Source organism: Bubalus kerabau, chromosome 10 (assembly GCF_029407905.1).
Source record: "Bubalus kerabau isolate K-KA32 ecotype Philippines breed swamp buffalo chromosome 10, PCC_UOA_SB_1v2, whole genome shotgun sequence".
NCBI classification, from domain to species: Eukaryota; Metazoa; Chordata; class Mammalia; order Artiodactyla; family Bovidae; genus Bubalus; species Bubalus kerabau.
Window position 1 is genome coordinate 73,953,109 of NC_073633.1, and position 16,916 is coordinate 73,970,024.

The 16,916-nt window shown below is 37.8% G+C and overlaps 1 protein-coding gene across 1 annotated transcript in view; it reads left to right on the plus strand.

Annotated features, from left to right (window-relative positions):
- Nucleotides 1-16,916, plus strand: part of TMEM260 (transmembrane protein 260) — a 69,614-nt gene that overhangs the window by 25,618 nt on the left and 27,080 nt on the right. The window contains 4 exon segments of the mRNA XM_055538149.1: nt 7,952-8,129; nt 9,293-9,406; nt 13,018-13,197; nt 14,730-14,770. Coding sequence (XP_055394124.1) covers nt 7,952-8,129; nt 9,293-9,406; nt 13,018-13,197; nt 14,730-14,770 — 513 coding nt within the window.

The window sequence follows — 16,916 nt, forward strand, 5'->3', positions numbered from 1 at the left end:
TATGCAGGTCAGGAGGCAACAGTTAGAACTGTACATGGAACAACAGACTGGTTCCAAATAGGAAAAGGAGTACATTAAGGCTGTATATTGCCACCGTGCTTATTTAAACTTATATGCAGAGTACATCATGAAAAACTCTGGGCTGGATGAAGCACAAGCTGGAATCAAGAATGCCAGGAGAAATATCAATAACCTCAGGTCTGCAGATGATACCACCTTTATGTCAGAAAGTGAAGAAAAACTAAAGAGCCTCTTAAGGTGAAAGAGGAGAGTGAAAAAGTTGGCTTGAGGCTCAACATTCAGAAAACTAAGATGATGGCATCTGGTCCCATCACTTCATGGCAAATAGATGGGGAAGCAGTGGAAACAGTGTCAGACTTTATTTTGGGGGGCTCCAAAATCACTGCAGATGGTAACTGCAGCCATGAAATTAAAAGACGCTTACTCCTTGGAAGAAAAGTTTTGACCAACCTAGACAGCATATTAAAAACCAGAGACATTACTTTGTCAACAAAGGTCCATCTAGTCAAAGCTGTGTTTTTTCCAATGGTCATGTATGGATGTCAGAGTTGGACTGTAAAGAAAGCTGAGCGCTGAAGAATTGATGCTTTTGAACTGTGGTGTTGGAGAAGACTCTTGAGAGTCCCTTGGACAGCAAGGAGATCCAACCAGTCCATCCTAAAGGAAATCAGTCCTGAATATTCATTGGAAGGACTGATGCTGAAGCTGAAACTCTAATACTTTGGCCACCTGATGTGAAGAAATGATTCATCTGAAAAGACCCTAATGCTGGGAAAGATTGAAGGCAGGAGAAGAAGGGGACAACAGAGGATGAGATGATTGGATGGCATCACCAACTCAATGGACATGAGTTTGAGTAATGTCTGGGAGTTGGTGATGGACAGGGAGGCCTGCCATGCTGCAATCTGTGGGGTCGCAAAGAGTCAGACATGACTGACCGACTGAACTGAACTGAACTGAAAGCTTTTTAAAAGAGGAAATATTCAAATCTAGAATTAAAAAAAAGGAAGTTGGAAAGCTTGCAGAATTTCTGGGAAGGCTGGATTAGTAGGCTCTGATCCCAAAATATTCAGAGTCCCAGGCATGTATGTGCTGGTGAAACCACCGCGGCTGCCATCCCTGGGCACCAGGCACCCCAGCTCACATCACTGACACTGACCTGGATTCTGAGCACTAGCCCTGAAAGTGCTGCCATTATTGTCTGTGAAAATGATGCACAAATCCCACCCACCATGTCTGATTCTGTCTCCATACCTGCTCTTTGGCCTCATGAATTTCCAATTCAAAGAATGGAGCAGGTGATTCTGACAGGCAGAGCCCAGGTCATATACCCATGCTCTAGCTGCAATGAAGACTAGAAAAATATCCTATATTTCAGTGTGTGTAATGAGGGGCTGTGCCTCATAAGCTTGTATCCTTCAAGCATATGAAAGGATTTTAGATGCTGAGTAGCAAAAGAAAAGAGAAGGTCCACTACTCTTGTCTTCAGTCTATAGACTGAGTTGATTTCTAAGCAAGCTCTTTTGAGATGCTAAAAAGATCAAGATTATAGGTTTGGTTTTCTTTACTGGCTTTATAATCAGTTACCTTCTCTTCTATAACCTTACTCAGCAGTCTCACAAATTATTTCTCTGATACCCAGAAAAATCAGGTGAAAGAGTATATGGATTATTCATTGTAAAACAATCTTGTCCTTGGCAGGAGGGGTGATATGGGACAGAAGTGAGGTGGGAAAAATTCAGATTTTAGACACTGCTGATGTAGGATTAGTCTTCAATAAAATGCTAATGTACATAAGTATCTGTAATAGTCTAAGGTGACTGGATAAATTTTACCACTGATAATTTTACTTATACTGTCTTCAATTTCTAAAACCTTATGAAATATATGAAAAGGCAGTTAACATAGTTCATAATTCCAATAATGTCAACAATTCAAACGCTTTAGGATGTCTTCCTGAGCATAATAATGTGCTAAAAATCATTGTAGATTAGTGAGTCATGAGTTTTCTTCCTGAGGATTTGTACATATCAGTTCTCTTTAATTAACTGTTTGCTGGTTTTAAACTTTAACTGCCCTTTCAAAAAAAAAAAAAAAGGTTAATATCAGTCTTGAGAGGTGTGTACAATTCAGGTTGGTAGTGTGTTGTTTAGATAACACATAGACATAAATACAATTCTAATAATTGACAAAACTTCTGTTCTTCACTCAGAGGTGCATATTTAACTAAATAAATGTACAATGTATCATTGAAAGTGAAATTGCTCAGTTGTTTCTGACTCTTTGTGACCCCATGAACTGTAGCCTACCATACTCCTCCGTCCATTGGAATTTCCAGGCAAGAGTACTAGACTGGGTTGCCATTTCCTTCTCCAGAGGATCTTCCTGACCCATGGATCATACCCTGGTCTCCTGCATTGTAGGCAGACGCTTTACCATCTGAGCCACCAGGGAAGTATATCATTAGTCTGGGATAAATGATTTGACATTAAAACTAAAATAGCCATCTCTTACCGATAATGTAATTATTTTAAATAACTAGACTAACAATTTTAATCCTGGTTCTGCCACTTAATTACCTACTATAGGACCTTGGAAAAATTATTTGGCCTCCCTGAGCCTCAAATTCTTCATTTGAGAAATGGAGACAAACCACCATCTACTCATAGGGTTATTGTGAAAATTAAATGAATATAAAGAAGGCAATAGAACAATACCTGAAACATGGCTAACAAGAAACTCAACAAATGTTAGCAAATTATCTTGGAAATCTGCTGATTTCTTTAAACTTTTTATCTTGATGCAATGTCAGATTTATAAAAAAGTGGCACGAATGGCTCACTGTTTGCCCTTTACTCAGGTTCCCAAATATTAATATTTTACCACATTTGCTTTATCCTTGACTCAGTGGATATATATGTATTATTTTGCTTTTTAACCAGTTAAGAATAAGCTGCAGTCATGATGTCCTTTTACCCTTAAATGCTTCAAGATATGTTTCTTTAAACCAACATTGTCTTACATACACAGTTTAGGTCTCAAAACAAATTATCAGTGATACAACACTGTTACCTAATCTTCAGACTTGATCCAATTTTTTCCACGTGCATGCTCAAAATTCTCCAAGCCAGGCTTCAGCAGTATGTGAACCGTGAACTTCCTGATGTTCAAGCTGGTTTTAGAAAAGGCAGAGGAACCAGAGATCAAATTGCCAACATCTGCTGGATCATGGAAGAAGCAAGAGAGTTCCAGCAAAACATCTATTTCTGCTTTATTGACTATGCCAAAGCCTTTGACTGTGTGCATCACAATAAACTGTGGAAAATTCTTCAAGAGATGGGAATACCAGACCACCTGACCTGCCTCTTGAGAAATTTGTATGCGGGTCAGGAAGCAACAGTTAGAACTGGACATGGAACAACAGACTGGTTCCAAATAGGAAAAGGAGTTCGTCAAGGCTGTATATTGTCACCCTGTTTATTTAACTAATATGCAGAGTACATCATGAGAAACGCTGGACTGGAAGAAGCACAAGCTGGAATCAAGATTGCCGGGAGAAATATCAATCACCTCAGATATGCAGATGATACCACCCTATGGCAGAAAGTGAAGAGGAACTCAAAAGCCTTTTGATGAAAGTGAAAGTGGAGAGTGAAAAAGTTGGCTTAAAGCTCAGCATTCAGAAAACGAAGATCATGGCATCCAGCCCCACCACTTCATGGGAAATAGATGGGGAAACAGTGGCAGACTTTATTTTTCTGGGCTCCAAAATCACTACAGATGGTGACTGCAGCTGTGAAATTAAAAGACGCTTACTCCTTGGAAGGAAAATTCTGACCAACCTAGATAGCATATTCAAAAGCAGAGACATTACTTTGCCAACAAAGGTTTGTCTAGTCAAGGCTATGGTTTTTCCAGTGGTTATGTATGGATGTGAGAGTTGGACTATGAAGAAGGCTGAGCACCGAAGAATTGATGCTTTTGAACTGTGGTGTTGGAGAAGACTCTTGAGAGTCCCTTGGACTGCAAGGAGATCCAACCAGTCCATTCTGAAGGAGATCAGCCCTGGGATTTCTTTGGAAGGAATGATGCTAAAGCTGAAACTCCAGTACTTTGGCCACCTCATGCGAAGAGTTGACTCATTGGAAAAGACTGATGCTGGGAGGGATTGGGGGCAGGAGGAGAAGGGGGCAACAGAGGATGAGATGGCTGGATGGCATCACTGACTCGATGGACATGAGTCTGAGTGAACTCCGGGAGTTGGTGATGGACAGGGAGGCCTGGCGTGCTGCGATTCATAGGGTCACAAAGAGTCTGACACGACTGAGCAACTGATCTGATCTGATAGTAGATGACACCACGCTTATGGCAGAAGTGAAGAGGAACTAAAAAGCCTCTTGATGAAAGTGAAAGAGGAGAGTGAAAAAGTTGGCTTAAAGCTCAGCATTCAGAAAACTAAGATCATGGCATCTGGTCCCATCACTTTATGGGAAATAGATGGGGAAACAGTTGAAACAGTGTCAGACTTTAATTTGGGGGGCTCCAAAATCACTGCAGATGGTGATTGCCACCATGAAATTAAAAGATACTTACTCCTTGGAAGGAAAGTTATGACCAACCTAGATAGCATATTCAAAAGCAGAGATAGTTTGCCAACAAAGTCTGTCTAGTCAAGGCTATGGTTTTTCCAGTGGTCATGTATGGATGTGAGAGTTGGACTGAGAAGAAAGCTGAGCGCCAAAGAATTGATGCTTTTGAACAGTGGTGTTGGAGAAGACTCTTGAGAGTCCATTGGGCTGCAAGGAGGTCCAACCAGTCCCTTCTGAAGGAGATCAGTCCTGGCTGTTCATTGGAAGGCCTGATGCTAAAGCTGAAACTCCAGTACTTTGGCCACCTCATGCGAAGAGTTGACTCATTAGAAAAGACCCTGATGCTGGCAGGGATTGGGGGCAGGAGGAAAAGGGGACGGCAGAGGATGGGATGGCTGGATGGCATCACCGACTTGATGGACATGAGTTTGAGTAAACTCCAGGAGTTGGTGATGGACAGGGAGGCCTGGCGTGCTGCAGTTCATGGGGTTGCAAAGAGTCGGACACGACTAAGTGACTGAACTGAACTGAACTATAGTAGAAGAAAGTCCTAGATAATACCTTTTACTCTATTGTCATCCTTTTGGTCTCTAATCTGGGACAGTTCCTCAGGATGGTTTTGTTTTTTCAAAAGACTTTGACATTTCTTGATACATACAGGTCAGTTATTCTGTAGAATGTCCTTCAGTCTGAGTTTGTCTGTCCTCTTGCTTAAATTCAGGTAATGCATTTTTGGCAGGAAAACCATAGAAATGATGCTGTATTCTTTTTTTTTTTTTTGCAATAGATAAAGAAGCATATGGTGATTTTTTGTCCCATTACTGGGCTGTTAACTTTGATGATGTGATTAAGACTGTGTCAGTCCAGTTTGCCACTGTAATTACAGTTTCTTCTTTTGTAATTATTTACAGGGAAATACCTTCAGACAGTGTACATATTTCTGTTACTCCAAACTTTACCCTCTACCTTGGTATCCATTGATTATTATTATGATAGTTGTCAAGTGGGGATTTCTAATTCTTCTAATTTCTTCTATAGTTATTAGTTGACTTTCCATGGACTTTTCCTTCTCACCCAATTTTTTATATCACTACAGATCCATAGCTTTTTTTTTTTTAGATTCATAGATTCTTATTTATTCATTGGGTTACAGCCTGTTACTCTAATTATTTTTATGCTCAATTTTCCCCAGTTTGGCCAATGAGAGTCCTGTAAGCTGGCTAATATACTCTTTGGTCATGTCTCTATTTGAGCATTTCCTTAGTTGTGTCCCAAAATGTTTCTAATTCATTTGCTACTTGAGCTTTTTCAATCCTGGAATCAGCCATTTCTCCAAGGGTGCTAATTTATGTTTTAAGTAGAAGAAGGAATCTTGTTATCTTTTGCTGACTTCCCAAAGTCATATTGACAGCTGAAACTTAGAAGTTTCTTTAAATTGTTACTAATACTTTAAGATTAATTCATTCTTTTATTTGCTAAGTTTCCTTTCTGTGCTTGGGGCCAGATGCTTCCAATTAAGTGAAGTTTAGCTCCAGTTCACATTTCAAAAAACAATGTAAAAATCATTGATATGCAGAGATGAGCTAGAAACCTGGGAATTGAAGAGAAAATTGAGAGAAGAGTAGAGTTTTAATAAAGGAGCAGGGAGGACCTTCAGTTCAGGGCTACAGCATGGGCAAACGTATGGAACTAGGAATAGGCAAGTCTTATTAGGGAATTTTAAGGAGCTTGACTACTTGGTGGGAGGTCATGTTGGTAATTAGTGTATAGGGGGCCCAGTTTATTAGGAGCCTGGATTCCAGGTTGATTCTAATTCATCCTGTAGGAATAACGAGTATTCACAAAGAGTATGCTTTAGAAAGTTTAATCTGATGTTATAGTGCAGAAGGATTAGAAAAATGTAAGGCAAGTTATGAAACTATTACTTTGAATCTAAGGCAATAGGCATACAAATGGAAAAGAATCTGGAAAGGAATTTGGAAGGAAGAAATAACTTTAGGTTATTCAATCAGGAAAACTGGGAGAATGGAGTATTATGCAAGAAACAGGAAACTGATGATTTTTATAAGGGAAAGAGAACAGGAAAATTGTAAAGAGAAATTCAGAGAAAAACAGGTTTGGTGATATTGAAATTTGTTAGCTTTTTTTCCTACTAAGGTTGATTAAAACCTATACAATTACTCCATAATTTTTATGCAAAACAATACAGCTAAAAAGTAATGACCTATGATTTGACCTCTCAAAACAAATCTCTAAATTGAGATCCAGATTCCTCAATTAATTTGAAATGTGGGCTTCTGTTGGCATTGAGAGTGAGGAATTTGTTTCCAAGTGTAGCATTTGATTCTTCTGTGTTACTAAAATTCACACTCCCACCCTTCTCTTTAAAAAAAAAAATATCATTTTTAACTTTGACTTTGTGTAAAGAAGAAATCATTAGAATCTAAGAATTTAGCTTACAAGATCTTAAAATCACCAAATATTGTGACCAAGACATACTTTGCCATATGTTGGGAGATAAATGTAGAAAGTACCTAGATCCAAACATACCACAAGAAATGAGACTGAGTGTTCCTGAACAGATATTCCTTTTCTTTCTTTTATTTATTTATTTTTAAAAAGCTTTCTATTTTGTATTAGGATATAGCTGATTAACAATGTTGTGATATTTTGATAGTTTCAGGTGAACAGCAAGGGACTCAGCCATACACATACATGTATCCATTTCCCCCCGACTCCCCTCCCATCCAGGCTGACACATAGCATTGAGCAGAGTTCCCTGTGCTATACAGTAGGTCCTTGTTGGTTATCCATTTTAAATATAGCAGTGTGTACATGTCCATCCCAAACTCCATAACTATCCCTTTACCCCATCCTTCCTCACTGGTAACCATAAGTTCATTCTTTAAGTCTGTAAGTCTGTTTCTACCAAACAGGTACTCTGCCATTTTATTAATTTTTCAGTCTTAATCAGTCATGATCATTTTTCTTCTTAGATATAGCAAGAAAAATGGCACAGGTTTGTTATCTCTCCAGTTTCTGTCTCTTGAGGCTTTATGAAATGGCTTGAATCCTAAAGAGTACATTGGAGAACTAAACCTCATTCAGTTCATAAGATACCAAGCAGGTTTGTTCATTTGTTTTTTAATAGGTTAATATATGGACTTTGTAATTAAAATCTGTTGAAAGGAATTATTACACGAAGTAATGTATTAACCATCTAATGTGTTGGGATAGTGCTGGGCGGCTGTCATAATTTCTGCTGCTACAGTTTATAAAAAGGAAAATAAAGTCAGTTCTTTTTGTTGGGAAAGAAGATTTCATGTTATCTGTATTTGCAGGCTTTCTGGCTCATATGCTGGAGGAATCCTTGCTGCGGGGGTGTTTTCATTTTCTCGTCTAACATGGCAGTGGTCCATTGCAGCAGAGGTTTTTAGCTTAAACAATCTGTTTGTGGGCCTGCTTATGGCTCTTACTGTACATTTTGAGGAGGCAGCAACTGCACAAGAAAGATCAAAGGTAACCTATTTTGATCAAAGTGAAATCACTTTTTGTTTTAATTTTTAGACAGATGCTCTATTTCTTTTTAACTTTGGTTTAGATACTGTTTATCTATTCTGATTACTGTCAAGGTAATCTAGGCATGTTGAGAGAAAAAGCACTCTCAAAACACTCTCAGTTTTTTTTTACTGTAAACTATGAGAGCCTTTATAAAACATGAGAATTCTTTTTCTGTCCCAGAGTTCAAAAGTTTTTTGGAGAATGAGGGTATTACAAAATCCCCTTTGAGTCTTATGGGAAAGAAAGGCTTGTTAGCTAATCCACTCTCGTGTGTGTGTGTGTGTGTGATCTTAAGATGCCAAGCTCTAGGTTGACCACCTTAAATTATTTACCATTATGGTTCATTGGCTTATTCTCTAATTTCACAAAAGATCAAATAATTTGTACTTTTTTTCACTAAAAGGAAAGTAATCAGATGTAAAATGAAGTGGTTCTGAAGAGATTATAATGACTTCTAAGACCACTGCTATCATCAAAATAATTTGCAATGTGGACGAACCCTGTCTTCTAAGGGCTTACCGTCTACACATTGAAGAGTTCTGGATTATCTTAATATATGGGCAGCCTTTGTCATTAAAAAATTTAGAAACAACATCAAGGTTTATCTGTGGTTTCCATACACAAGCCTGTGATGATATTAGAGTTTATTTTTTGTTTAAAATAAACCCTTTTATGATTATGAAAATAACACATGTTCAAAAATAGCAAAAAGACCACCCATAGGGAACCAGGCTTCTAAATAAAAGTGTTATATTTAATTGATTTAATAGAAGAAAATGTAAGACAAAGAATTGCTGAACTTTAGTTCTAGATTTCACTTGAACTATACTATGTCCTATTACTGTTAGAACTTGTCATCATATAGGACTTCCTAAAACCTAGTTTGAAGACAGTAATTTAAGATCAGACTGCAGTGATTTGATAAGAATGAAAAATATTAATAAAATAATGGTGATAGATAATTAGTATTAAAGCATGATTGTTTACATTAAAAGTTTGATGTTAACCTGGCTTACTGTATAAATGCTTAGTTTTAATAAAAAGAATAGCTTTTTACTATTGTGCTTTCTTAGTTTTCAGTGAATTTTTAACTTGGATTATTTGCTTTTATTATTTTTCAGATAGCTAAAATTGGTGCTTTATGCTGTGGCCTTAGCTTATGTAATCAGCACACAATAGTACTCTATGTTTTGTGCATAATACCGTGGATTCTCTTTCGGCTTTTAAAAGAGAAGGTAGGTTTTTGAGTAAAAATGCCCAATATGACATTTATGGCATCAGAAAACATGGGGTTTATTTATTTATTAGTTTCATACAAGGCTTGATAGGGATATTATAAAATCTATAGATGGTTTTGGGTAGTATGAACATTTTAACAATATTAATTATTTTAATCCATGAACATGAGATATCTTTTCATATGTGTCTTCTTCAGTTTCTTTCATCAGTGTCTTATAGTTTTCAGTATACAGATATTTCGTTAATACCTCCTCGGTTAAATATATTCCTAAGCTATTTATTATATTTGATGCTATGCTATTGTAAATGAAATAGTTTTTTTTTTTTTTTTCAGATAGTTCATTGTTAGTATATAGAAGCACAACTAATTTTATATCCTGTAATTTTCCTAAATTTGTTAAGTTTTACAGCTTTTTGATAGAATCTTTTAGTCAGTTCAGTTCAGTAGCTCAGTCGTGTCCAACTCTTTGCGACCCCATGAATTGTAGCACGCCAGGCCTCCCTGTCCATCACCAACTCCCAGAGTTCACTTAGACTCACATCCATCGAGTCAGTGATGCCATCCAGCCATCTCATCCTCTGTCGTCCCATTCTCCTCCTGCCCCCAATCCCTCCCAGCATCAGAGTCTTTTCCAATGAGTCAACTCTTCGCATGAGGTGGCCAAAGTACTGGAGTTTCAGCTTTAGCATCATTCCTTCCAAAGAAATCCCAGGGCTGATCTCCTTCAGAATGGACTGGTTGGATCTCCTTGCAGTCCAAGGGACTCTCAAGAGTCTTCTCCAACACCACAGTTCAAAAGCATAGAATCTTTAGGATTTCCTATTTAAGATCATGTCATTTGCAAACAGAGACAATTTCACTTCCTTTCTAGTTTGGATTCCTTTTATTTCTTTGTTTTGACTAATTACCCTGAGTAGGACTTCCAGTACTATGTTGAACGTGAGAGGTGAGAGTGGGCACCCTTGTCTTATTCCTGATCTTAGAGGAGAAGCTTTCAGTCTGTCACCATTGAGTATTGTGTTAGCTGTGGCCTTGTCATATGTGACTTTCATCATGTTAATATATGCCCCACATCAATTAAATCAAAATTATTTTAGAGTAGGATCAGCCTCTGGCTCGGCACTGTAGATGCACAGAACTGCTGGCTGATCAACCTCTGCTCTGGCACCGCTGCAAACAGGAATATGTTCTCCCAAGATTGGAAACCGGTCGCTCTAAGCCCTGCTTCCCTTCTCCATCTCTGTCTGATCCCTAGTGGTTGAGTCCCAAAGATCTATGCCCCCACCCCCCCACACACCCCACACCGCCGCAGTGGTCCCTGCGAATGAGAGTAGAGTGAGTCTCCTAAGGAGCATCCTGCAATGCCTGGGAAGCATCCTGCAATGCCTGGGGAGCATTCTGCAGTGCCTGGGGAGCATCCTGCAATGCCTTGGGAGCTGGATTTCCACCCTGGGGGCTCTTTTCCCACTGGAAAAAGTGTACCCCGAGGGGAGTCCTCTAATGCAGTGCTGTGCTGGCCTAGGGGAGGAGTGATATGGTCAGAGTGCCCCTCAAAACTTCGAGTGCAGTCCTTCTCAGTCTCTGTGGTCCAGGACTTCAGCCTCAACCCCAGTGTCTGGGATTTTCACAACAGTATCTTGTCTACAGGTAGTTGCTGATGGTGTTTTGTGGGAAGGACTGAAGTTGGGATTACTTATGTTGCCATCTTGATGGCGTCACTCTTAGCCAGGCGTCTGATATCAGGGAAGGTGTGTTTTGATATCAGAGAAATACATTCTCTGGCATGAACTTAAAAAGCAAATCTTTTGTTTTAAGTCTTTGGAGGGAGAGCCATATTCTCATGTAAAACATACAAGGCCCAGAGCTGACAAGTTAGGAACCTGATCTGAGAGCCTGTTTACCTTGTACTTAGATCAACCTCTGATGAATGATGAAATTTGGGAAAGTGTGACTCTTCAGAGCACCTTTTATTTTTATTATTTAAAGAGCAGAGTCTAGAAAATAAGATCTACCAGTGAAGTGATAGGGAATTGGATCTGACTGCTCAGGTGATCTAAGGCAGAGAAGGAAATTAGTTGGTTGCAACCCCAACTGCTTACTTAAATTATCTGGAAAGATTTAAGAAAGTAAATAGGTGTTTGTGTGTGTGTATGCCTTTGTGTGCTCTCACCACCCTAAAATAATTCTGATTTATTTGGGTGTGAGGTCCTGGGACTGATAGTTTTAAAAGTTCCCCAGGTGATTCCAGTGTACATGCAGCTAGGACTCAGAGCCACTCTCCTGCACGCTCTGAAATAGTTCTCATGTGTTTGTTTCTCTATTTCCCACACAAAAGGAAAATTCTGCAGCAACTATGTCTTGCCATTCTAAACTGAACTTTATAGTGTGCAGGAACTGCTAAAATCTAAACATTTACTTTCTTTAAAGCTACTTTTAAGAATAGCAAAGGCATATTCTTCAATTAGTTATTTCTTCCGTTTTTTTCATCCCATCATTTTGTATGAATCTCATTACCACTTTAGAAATGTCAAACAGTATCAGTACTGTAGTAAAAACACTCCATTTTCAATGAAGAATGCTTATTTGAAACTGCTAGTGTAAGTCAACTACTTTTCTACTTCTGGGGAACGGAAATCTTGGTTCTCATATTCATTGTCACCTATGAATTTCCCTTTTTCATAAAGAAAAAATTGGCAATTTCCACTCACGATATTTGTAAGAGGCAACATTTCCAATTACTAAAGCAACCATGGAATTCTTTTGGACTCAATCTTTGTAAAAATTTGGCAGAGTTTCCCTTGGTCTTAGAAACATGCAGAAGCAGAACTTCCCTGGCAGTACAGTGGTTAAGACTCTGTGCTTCAGTTACTTCAAGGCTTGCTCCTTGGTGGGGGAACTAAAATCACATGCCACATGACATGGCCAAAAAAGAAAAAGCAAAGAAGAAACTTGCAGATGAAAAATATATTCTCTTTGAGGCAAGATTGTTGCATACGACAACAAATTTCCTTCTTTCCTATGTAAATTGAGGGAAAAAAATAGCATTTGGATGAACTTGAATGTTACTTAAAAACTAGCTTCATTTGTGCTAAGGATTTCCATGAAATGTCCAAAACCCCTGTAGAAAGAATATATTATTAACGTGCAGTCATAATATAGTATATAGTTAAAGCCTACTCCTGATGATGACAATGAAGTGAATCAGTATTAGAACAATATCTTGGGCAGTTTTGAAAACGGTCAAACACCATAATCAACACTGTAATCACTTCCAAGTGGGTAGTCTCAGCTGTGCAGTGCTGCATGTCATGACATGGTTTTAAATGTAGAGGATGCAATAAACATGAAAATCATGTCTTTGCTAATATTATTTGCTTCACTCAGATTTCACTTGCCATGCAAAGGAGTTCAAGCTGATGCAATTTCCTGGTAATCCACAGTAATCAGAAGGTTTAACATCATCTTCCGTGGTGACTTGATATAAATTGAGAGATCAGCTCTGAGTAAACATATTTGATGTTTTCCTCAATATGTTCTTGAAGTTCCAGGATGAATCTGACTAAAATAAACACTGTGATACATGTGACTCCCTGTGCTCTAATGCAGGAACTCTCCCCAGGCTCCCTGTTGAAGTTGAGTCTGTGCTTCTCTGCTGGTCTGCTGCCCTATATCTACCTGCCTGTCTCATCCTACCTCAATCAAGCTCGCTGGACCTGGGGAGACCAGACGACATTGCTAGGATTTTTGACACATTTTCTCAGGGAAGAATATGGAACATTCAGTCTGGTAAATTTATATTTCAAACACTTTTAAGGAAATAAGTGGCAAAACTTCAGTGTTCTGCCTGGACCATGAGTGGGAAAAAAAAAAATGATACATGACAGCATGTAGAATTTTCTTCGTTATTTATCTCACAGACTTGCCCCTTGGAATGTAGCCTTTCACATGAGTTCGAAAAAACTGACTCACTTAATCTGACATCATCCTTTTGTGTATCCTGAATGTATTTTTCAAGATAACAAGCAGTCAAAAGACACTGCTCCCAGGAGCTGAAGCTTTTCAGTATTTTTATCATTGGGTATCATTTTGGGCCCTTGGTCTATGATTAAAAATATTTGGAAACAACTAGAGGAAAAACATTTCAAAAACTTTAATATACCTTGACCAAAACATTTCTTTTTTTTTTTTTTTTTTTCAAATATTTGATGAACAGTGTTCATGTTAGTATTTAGTGGGAGACCTAAATATGTTAATACTTCATAAAATATGATCTCACTCAATGGAAACAGTCTGTTCCAGAGAATTTCAAAAGACTTTGCTTTTCCTAAGACATAGTTGAGGGTAAAACACTAAATGCGCTTATGAGTAATGGTTATCTGAAAACTGCAAGGATATACAGATGGGTTTTTATTTTTAAATAGACAGTTATGTCTGATTTTTCTTTCATGATTTGTGCTTTTTGTGTCTTACTTGAATTAGGCAAATCTCAGATGACTACAATGTTAAAGAATACCATTTATACAGATTTTTAAACCGTGCAAAAACTAATGATCTGTTACTCAATAATACATAAAAGGTAGTAACACTATATAGTTTTAGAATGTAGGGTAATAACTAACACAGAATTCAAGATAATAGTTACCACTAGGGGGTAAGAAAGCCCCTTTCAAGGGTTCTGTGAAATATGGTATTTGTGTAGTTCTGTTTCTTCAATGAGTGGTGAGTCTATAGATTTTTTTAGAACTCTTTATCCCCTAAATATAGATTATATATGTTTTTATATATGAGATATTTCCTAAAAAATCATTTAATAAAAGGATAGTTATTATTCTTTGACTGAGAAGGTTTGGTGGTTTAATTTATACTCTGGTTTACTTACATTGGTTATTCCATTGAAATATCGCTTGAGGGCCATTGCAGATTTGAAAACGTGTATAATTCACACATAATTGTGAAATTATAGGCAGGTGATAATGAGCTCTAATCAAAGTGCCCAAAAAAGAGCTTAAAGAGACTTTGTAATGAAAGTGTAAAGTCTGTTAATTCATTAATGTGTTAATCATTCCTGCTGGAAGAGTTTAACTGATTTTTAGCCAATTATTATTTCTGAAATGATTCCTAAGGAATGTCTGTGTTTAGTTTTCACTGGCTTCTCTTAAAAAATCCAAATAGACTCTGAAATAAACACTTTGAATGAAAGAGGAGTTGCATCATATATTTAAAACATGTATCTTTTAAATCAGGGTAGTTGAAATACAATAGCCTTCCAAAGTTTCAGTTTAACACTTGTCCAAATAAACTTTTCTCTTTATGTTCAGGCCAAATCTGAAATAGGATCCAGTATGTCTGAAATACTGCTGTGAGTATGAAATATTTTAAACTATTTTTAAATGAATTCTTTATTAATTCCTTTAAATGATTTTAGGGATTTCTGAGTTTATCACTTTGTGAAGCAGTACATGTGAGAAGTAGTTCTCATCTTTGTGGTTAACAGTTTTTGTGTATAATGTCAAATATTCTAGCATCCCATCAATAACATAAAGCTTGAAATGAGCACTAAATACAACAGTGAATAAGACTATTAGGAGACTAAATAGAATCTATAAAATGAAAATGTTTCAACTTTCAGTTGAATACAAAATTACCCAATATATTTTGGCTTTATAAATAACTTTTTCTTTGTTTATATCTTCTTGTTTTTGGAGACATTTTAGAACATTGCATTTAGCACTATTTAAACAATCATTTTCTTGTTCTTTTGCTTTGAACTATATTGCGGGGAGAAATATCAATAACATCAGACATGCAGATGACACCACCCTCATGACAGAAAGCAAAGAGGAATTAAAGAGCCTCTTGATGAAGGTGAAAAAAGAGAGTGAAAAAGCTGGCTTAAAACTCAACATTCAGAAAACACAGATCATGGCATCCAGTCTCATCACTTCATGGCAAATAGATGAGGAAACAGTGGGAACAGTGAGAGGCTATATTTGCTTGGGATCCAAAATCACTGTGGACAGTGACTGCAGCCATGAAATTAAAAGACGCTTGCTCCTTGGAAGAAAAGCAATGACAAACCTAGACAGCATATTTAAAAGCAGAGACACTACTTTGAAAAGTCCATCTAAAGTCCATCTAGCCAAAGCTGTGGTTTTTATTTCATGCAATAATGGACACAATAAAGGACAGAAGAGGTATTGACCTAACAGAAGCAGAAGATATTAAGAAGAGGTGGCAAGAATACACAGAAGAACTACACAAAAAAGTTCTTCATGACCCAGATAACCACGATGGTGTGATCACTCACCTAGAGCCAGATATCCTAGAATGTGAAGTCAACTGGGCCTTAGGAAACATCACTACAAACAAAGTTAGTGGAGGTGATGGAATTAGAGTGGAGCTATTTCAAATCCTAAAAGATGATGCTGTTAAAATCCTGCACTCAATATGCCAGCAAATTTGGAAAACTCAGCAGTGGTCACAGGACTGGAAAAGGTCAGTTTTCATTCCAGTCCCAAAAAAGGCAATGCCAAAGAATGTTCAAACTACCACACAATTGCATTCATCTCACACACTAGCAAAGTAATGCTCAAAATTCTTCAAGCCAGGCTTCAACAGTACATGAAACGTGAATTTCCAGATGTTCAAGCTGAATTTAGAAAAGGCAGAGGAACCAGAGATCAAATTGCCAACATCCATTAGATCATAGAAAAAGCAAGAGAGTTCCAGAAAAACATCTACTTCTGCTTTATTGACTATGCCAAAGCCTTTGACTGCATGGATCACAACAAACTGTGGAAAATTCTTCAAGAGATGGAATTACCAGACACCTGACCTGCCTCCTGAGAAATCTGTATGCAGGTCAAGGAGCAACAGTTAGAACTGGACATGGAACAACAGACTGGTTCCAAACTGGGAAAGGAATACATCAAGGCTGTATATTGTCACTGTGCTTATTTAACTTATATGCAGAGTACATCATGTGAAATGCTGGGCTGGATGAAGCACAAGCTGGAATCAAGATTGCTGGGAGAAATATCAACAACCTCAAATATGCAGATGACACCACCCTTATGGCAAAAAGCAAAGAACTAAAGAACCTCTTAATGAAAGTGAAAGAGGAGAGTGAAAAAGCTGACTTAAAACTCAACATTCAAAAAACTAAAAAAACTGAGATCATGGCATCTGGTCCCATCACTTCATGGCAAATAGATGAGGAAACAATGGAAACAGTGAGAGACTTTATTTTGGGGGGCTCCAAAATCACTGCATTTGGTGACTGCAGCCATGAAATTAGAAGACACTTATTCCTTGGAAGAAAAGCTATGACCAGCCTAGACAGAATACTAAAAAGCAGAAACATTACTTTGCTGACAAAGGTCTGTCTAGTCAAGGCTATGGTTTTTCTGGTAGTCATGTATGGATTGGAGAAGGCAATGGCAACCCACTCCAGTACTCTTGCCTGGAAAATCCCATGGACAGAGGAGCCTGGTAGGCTGCAGTCC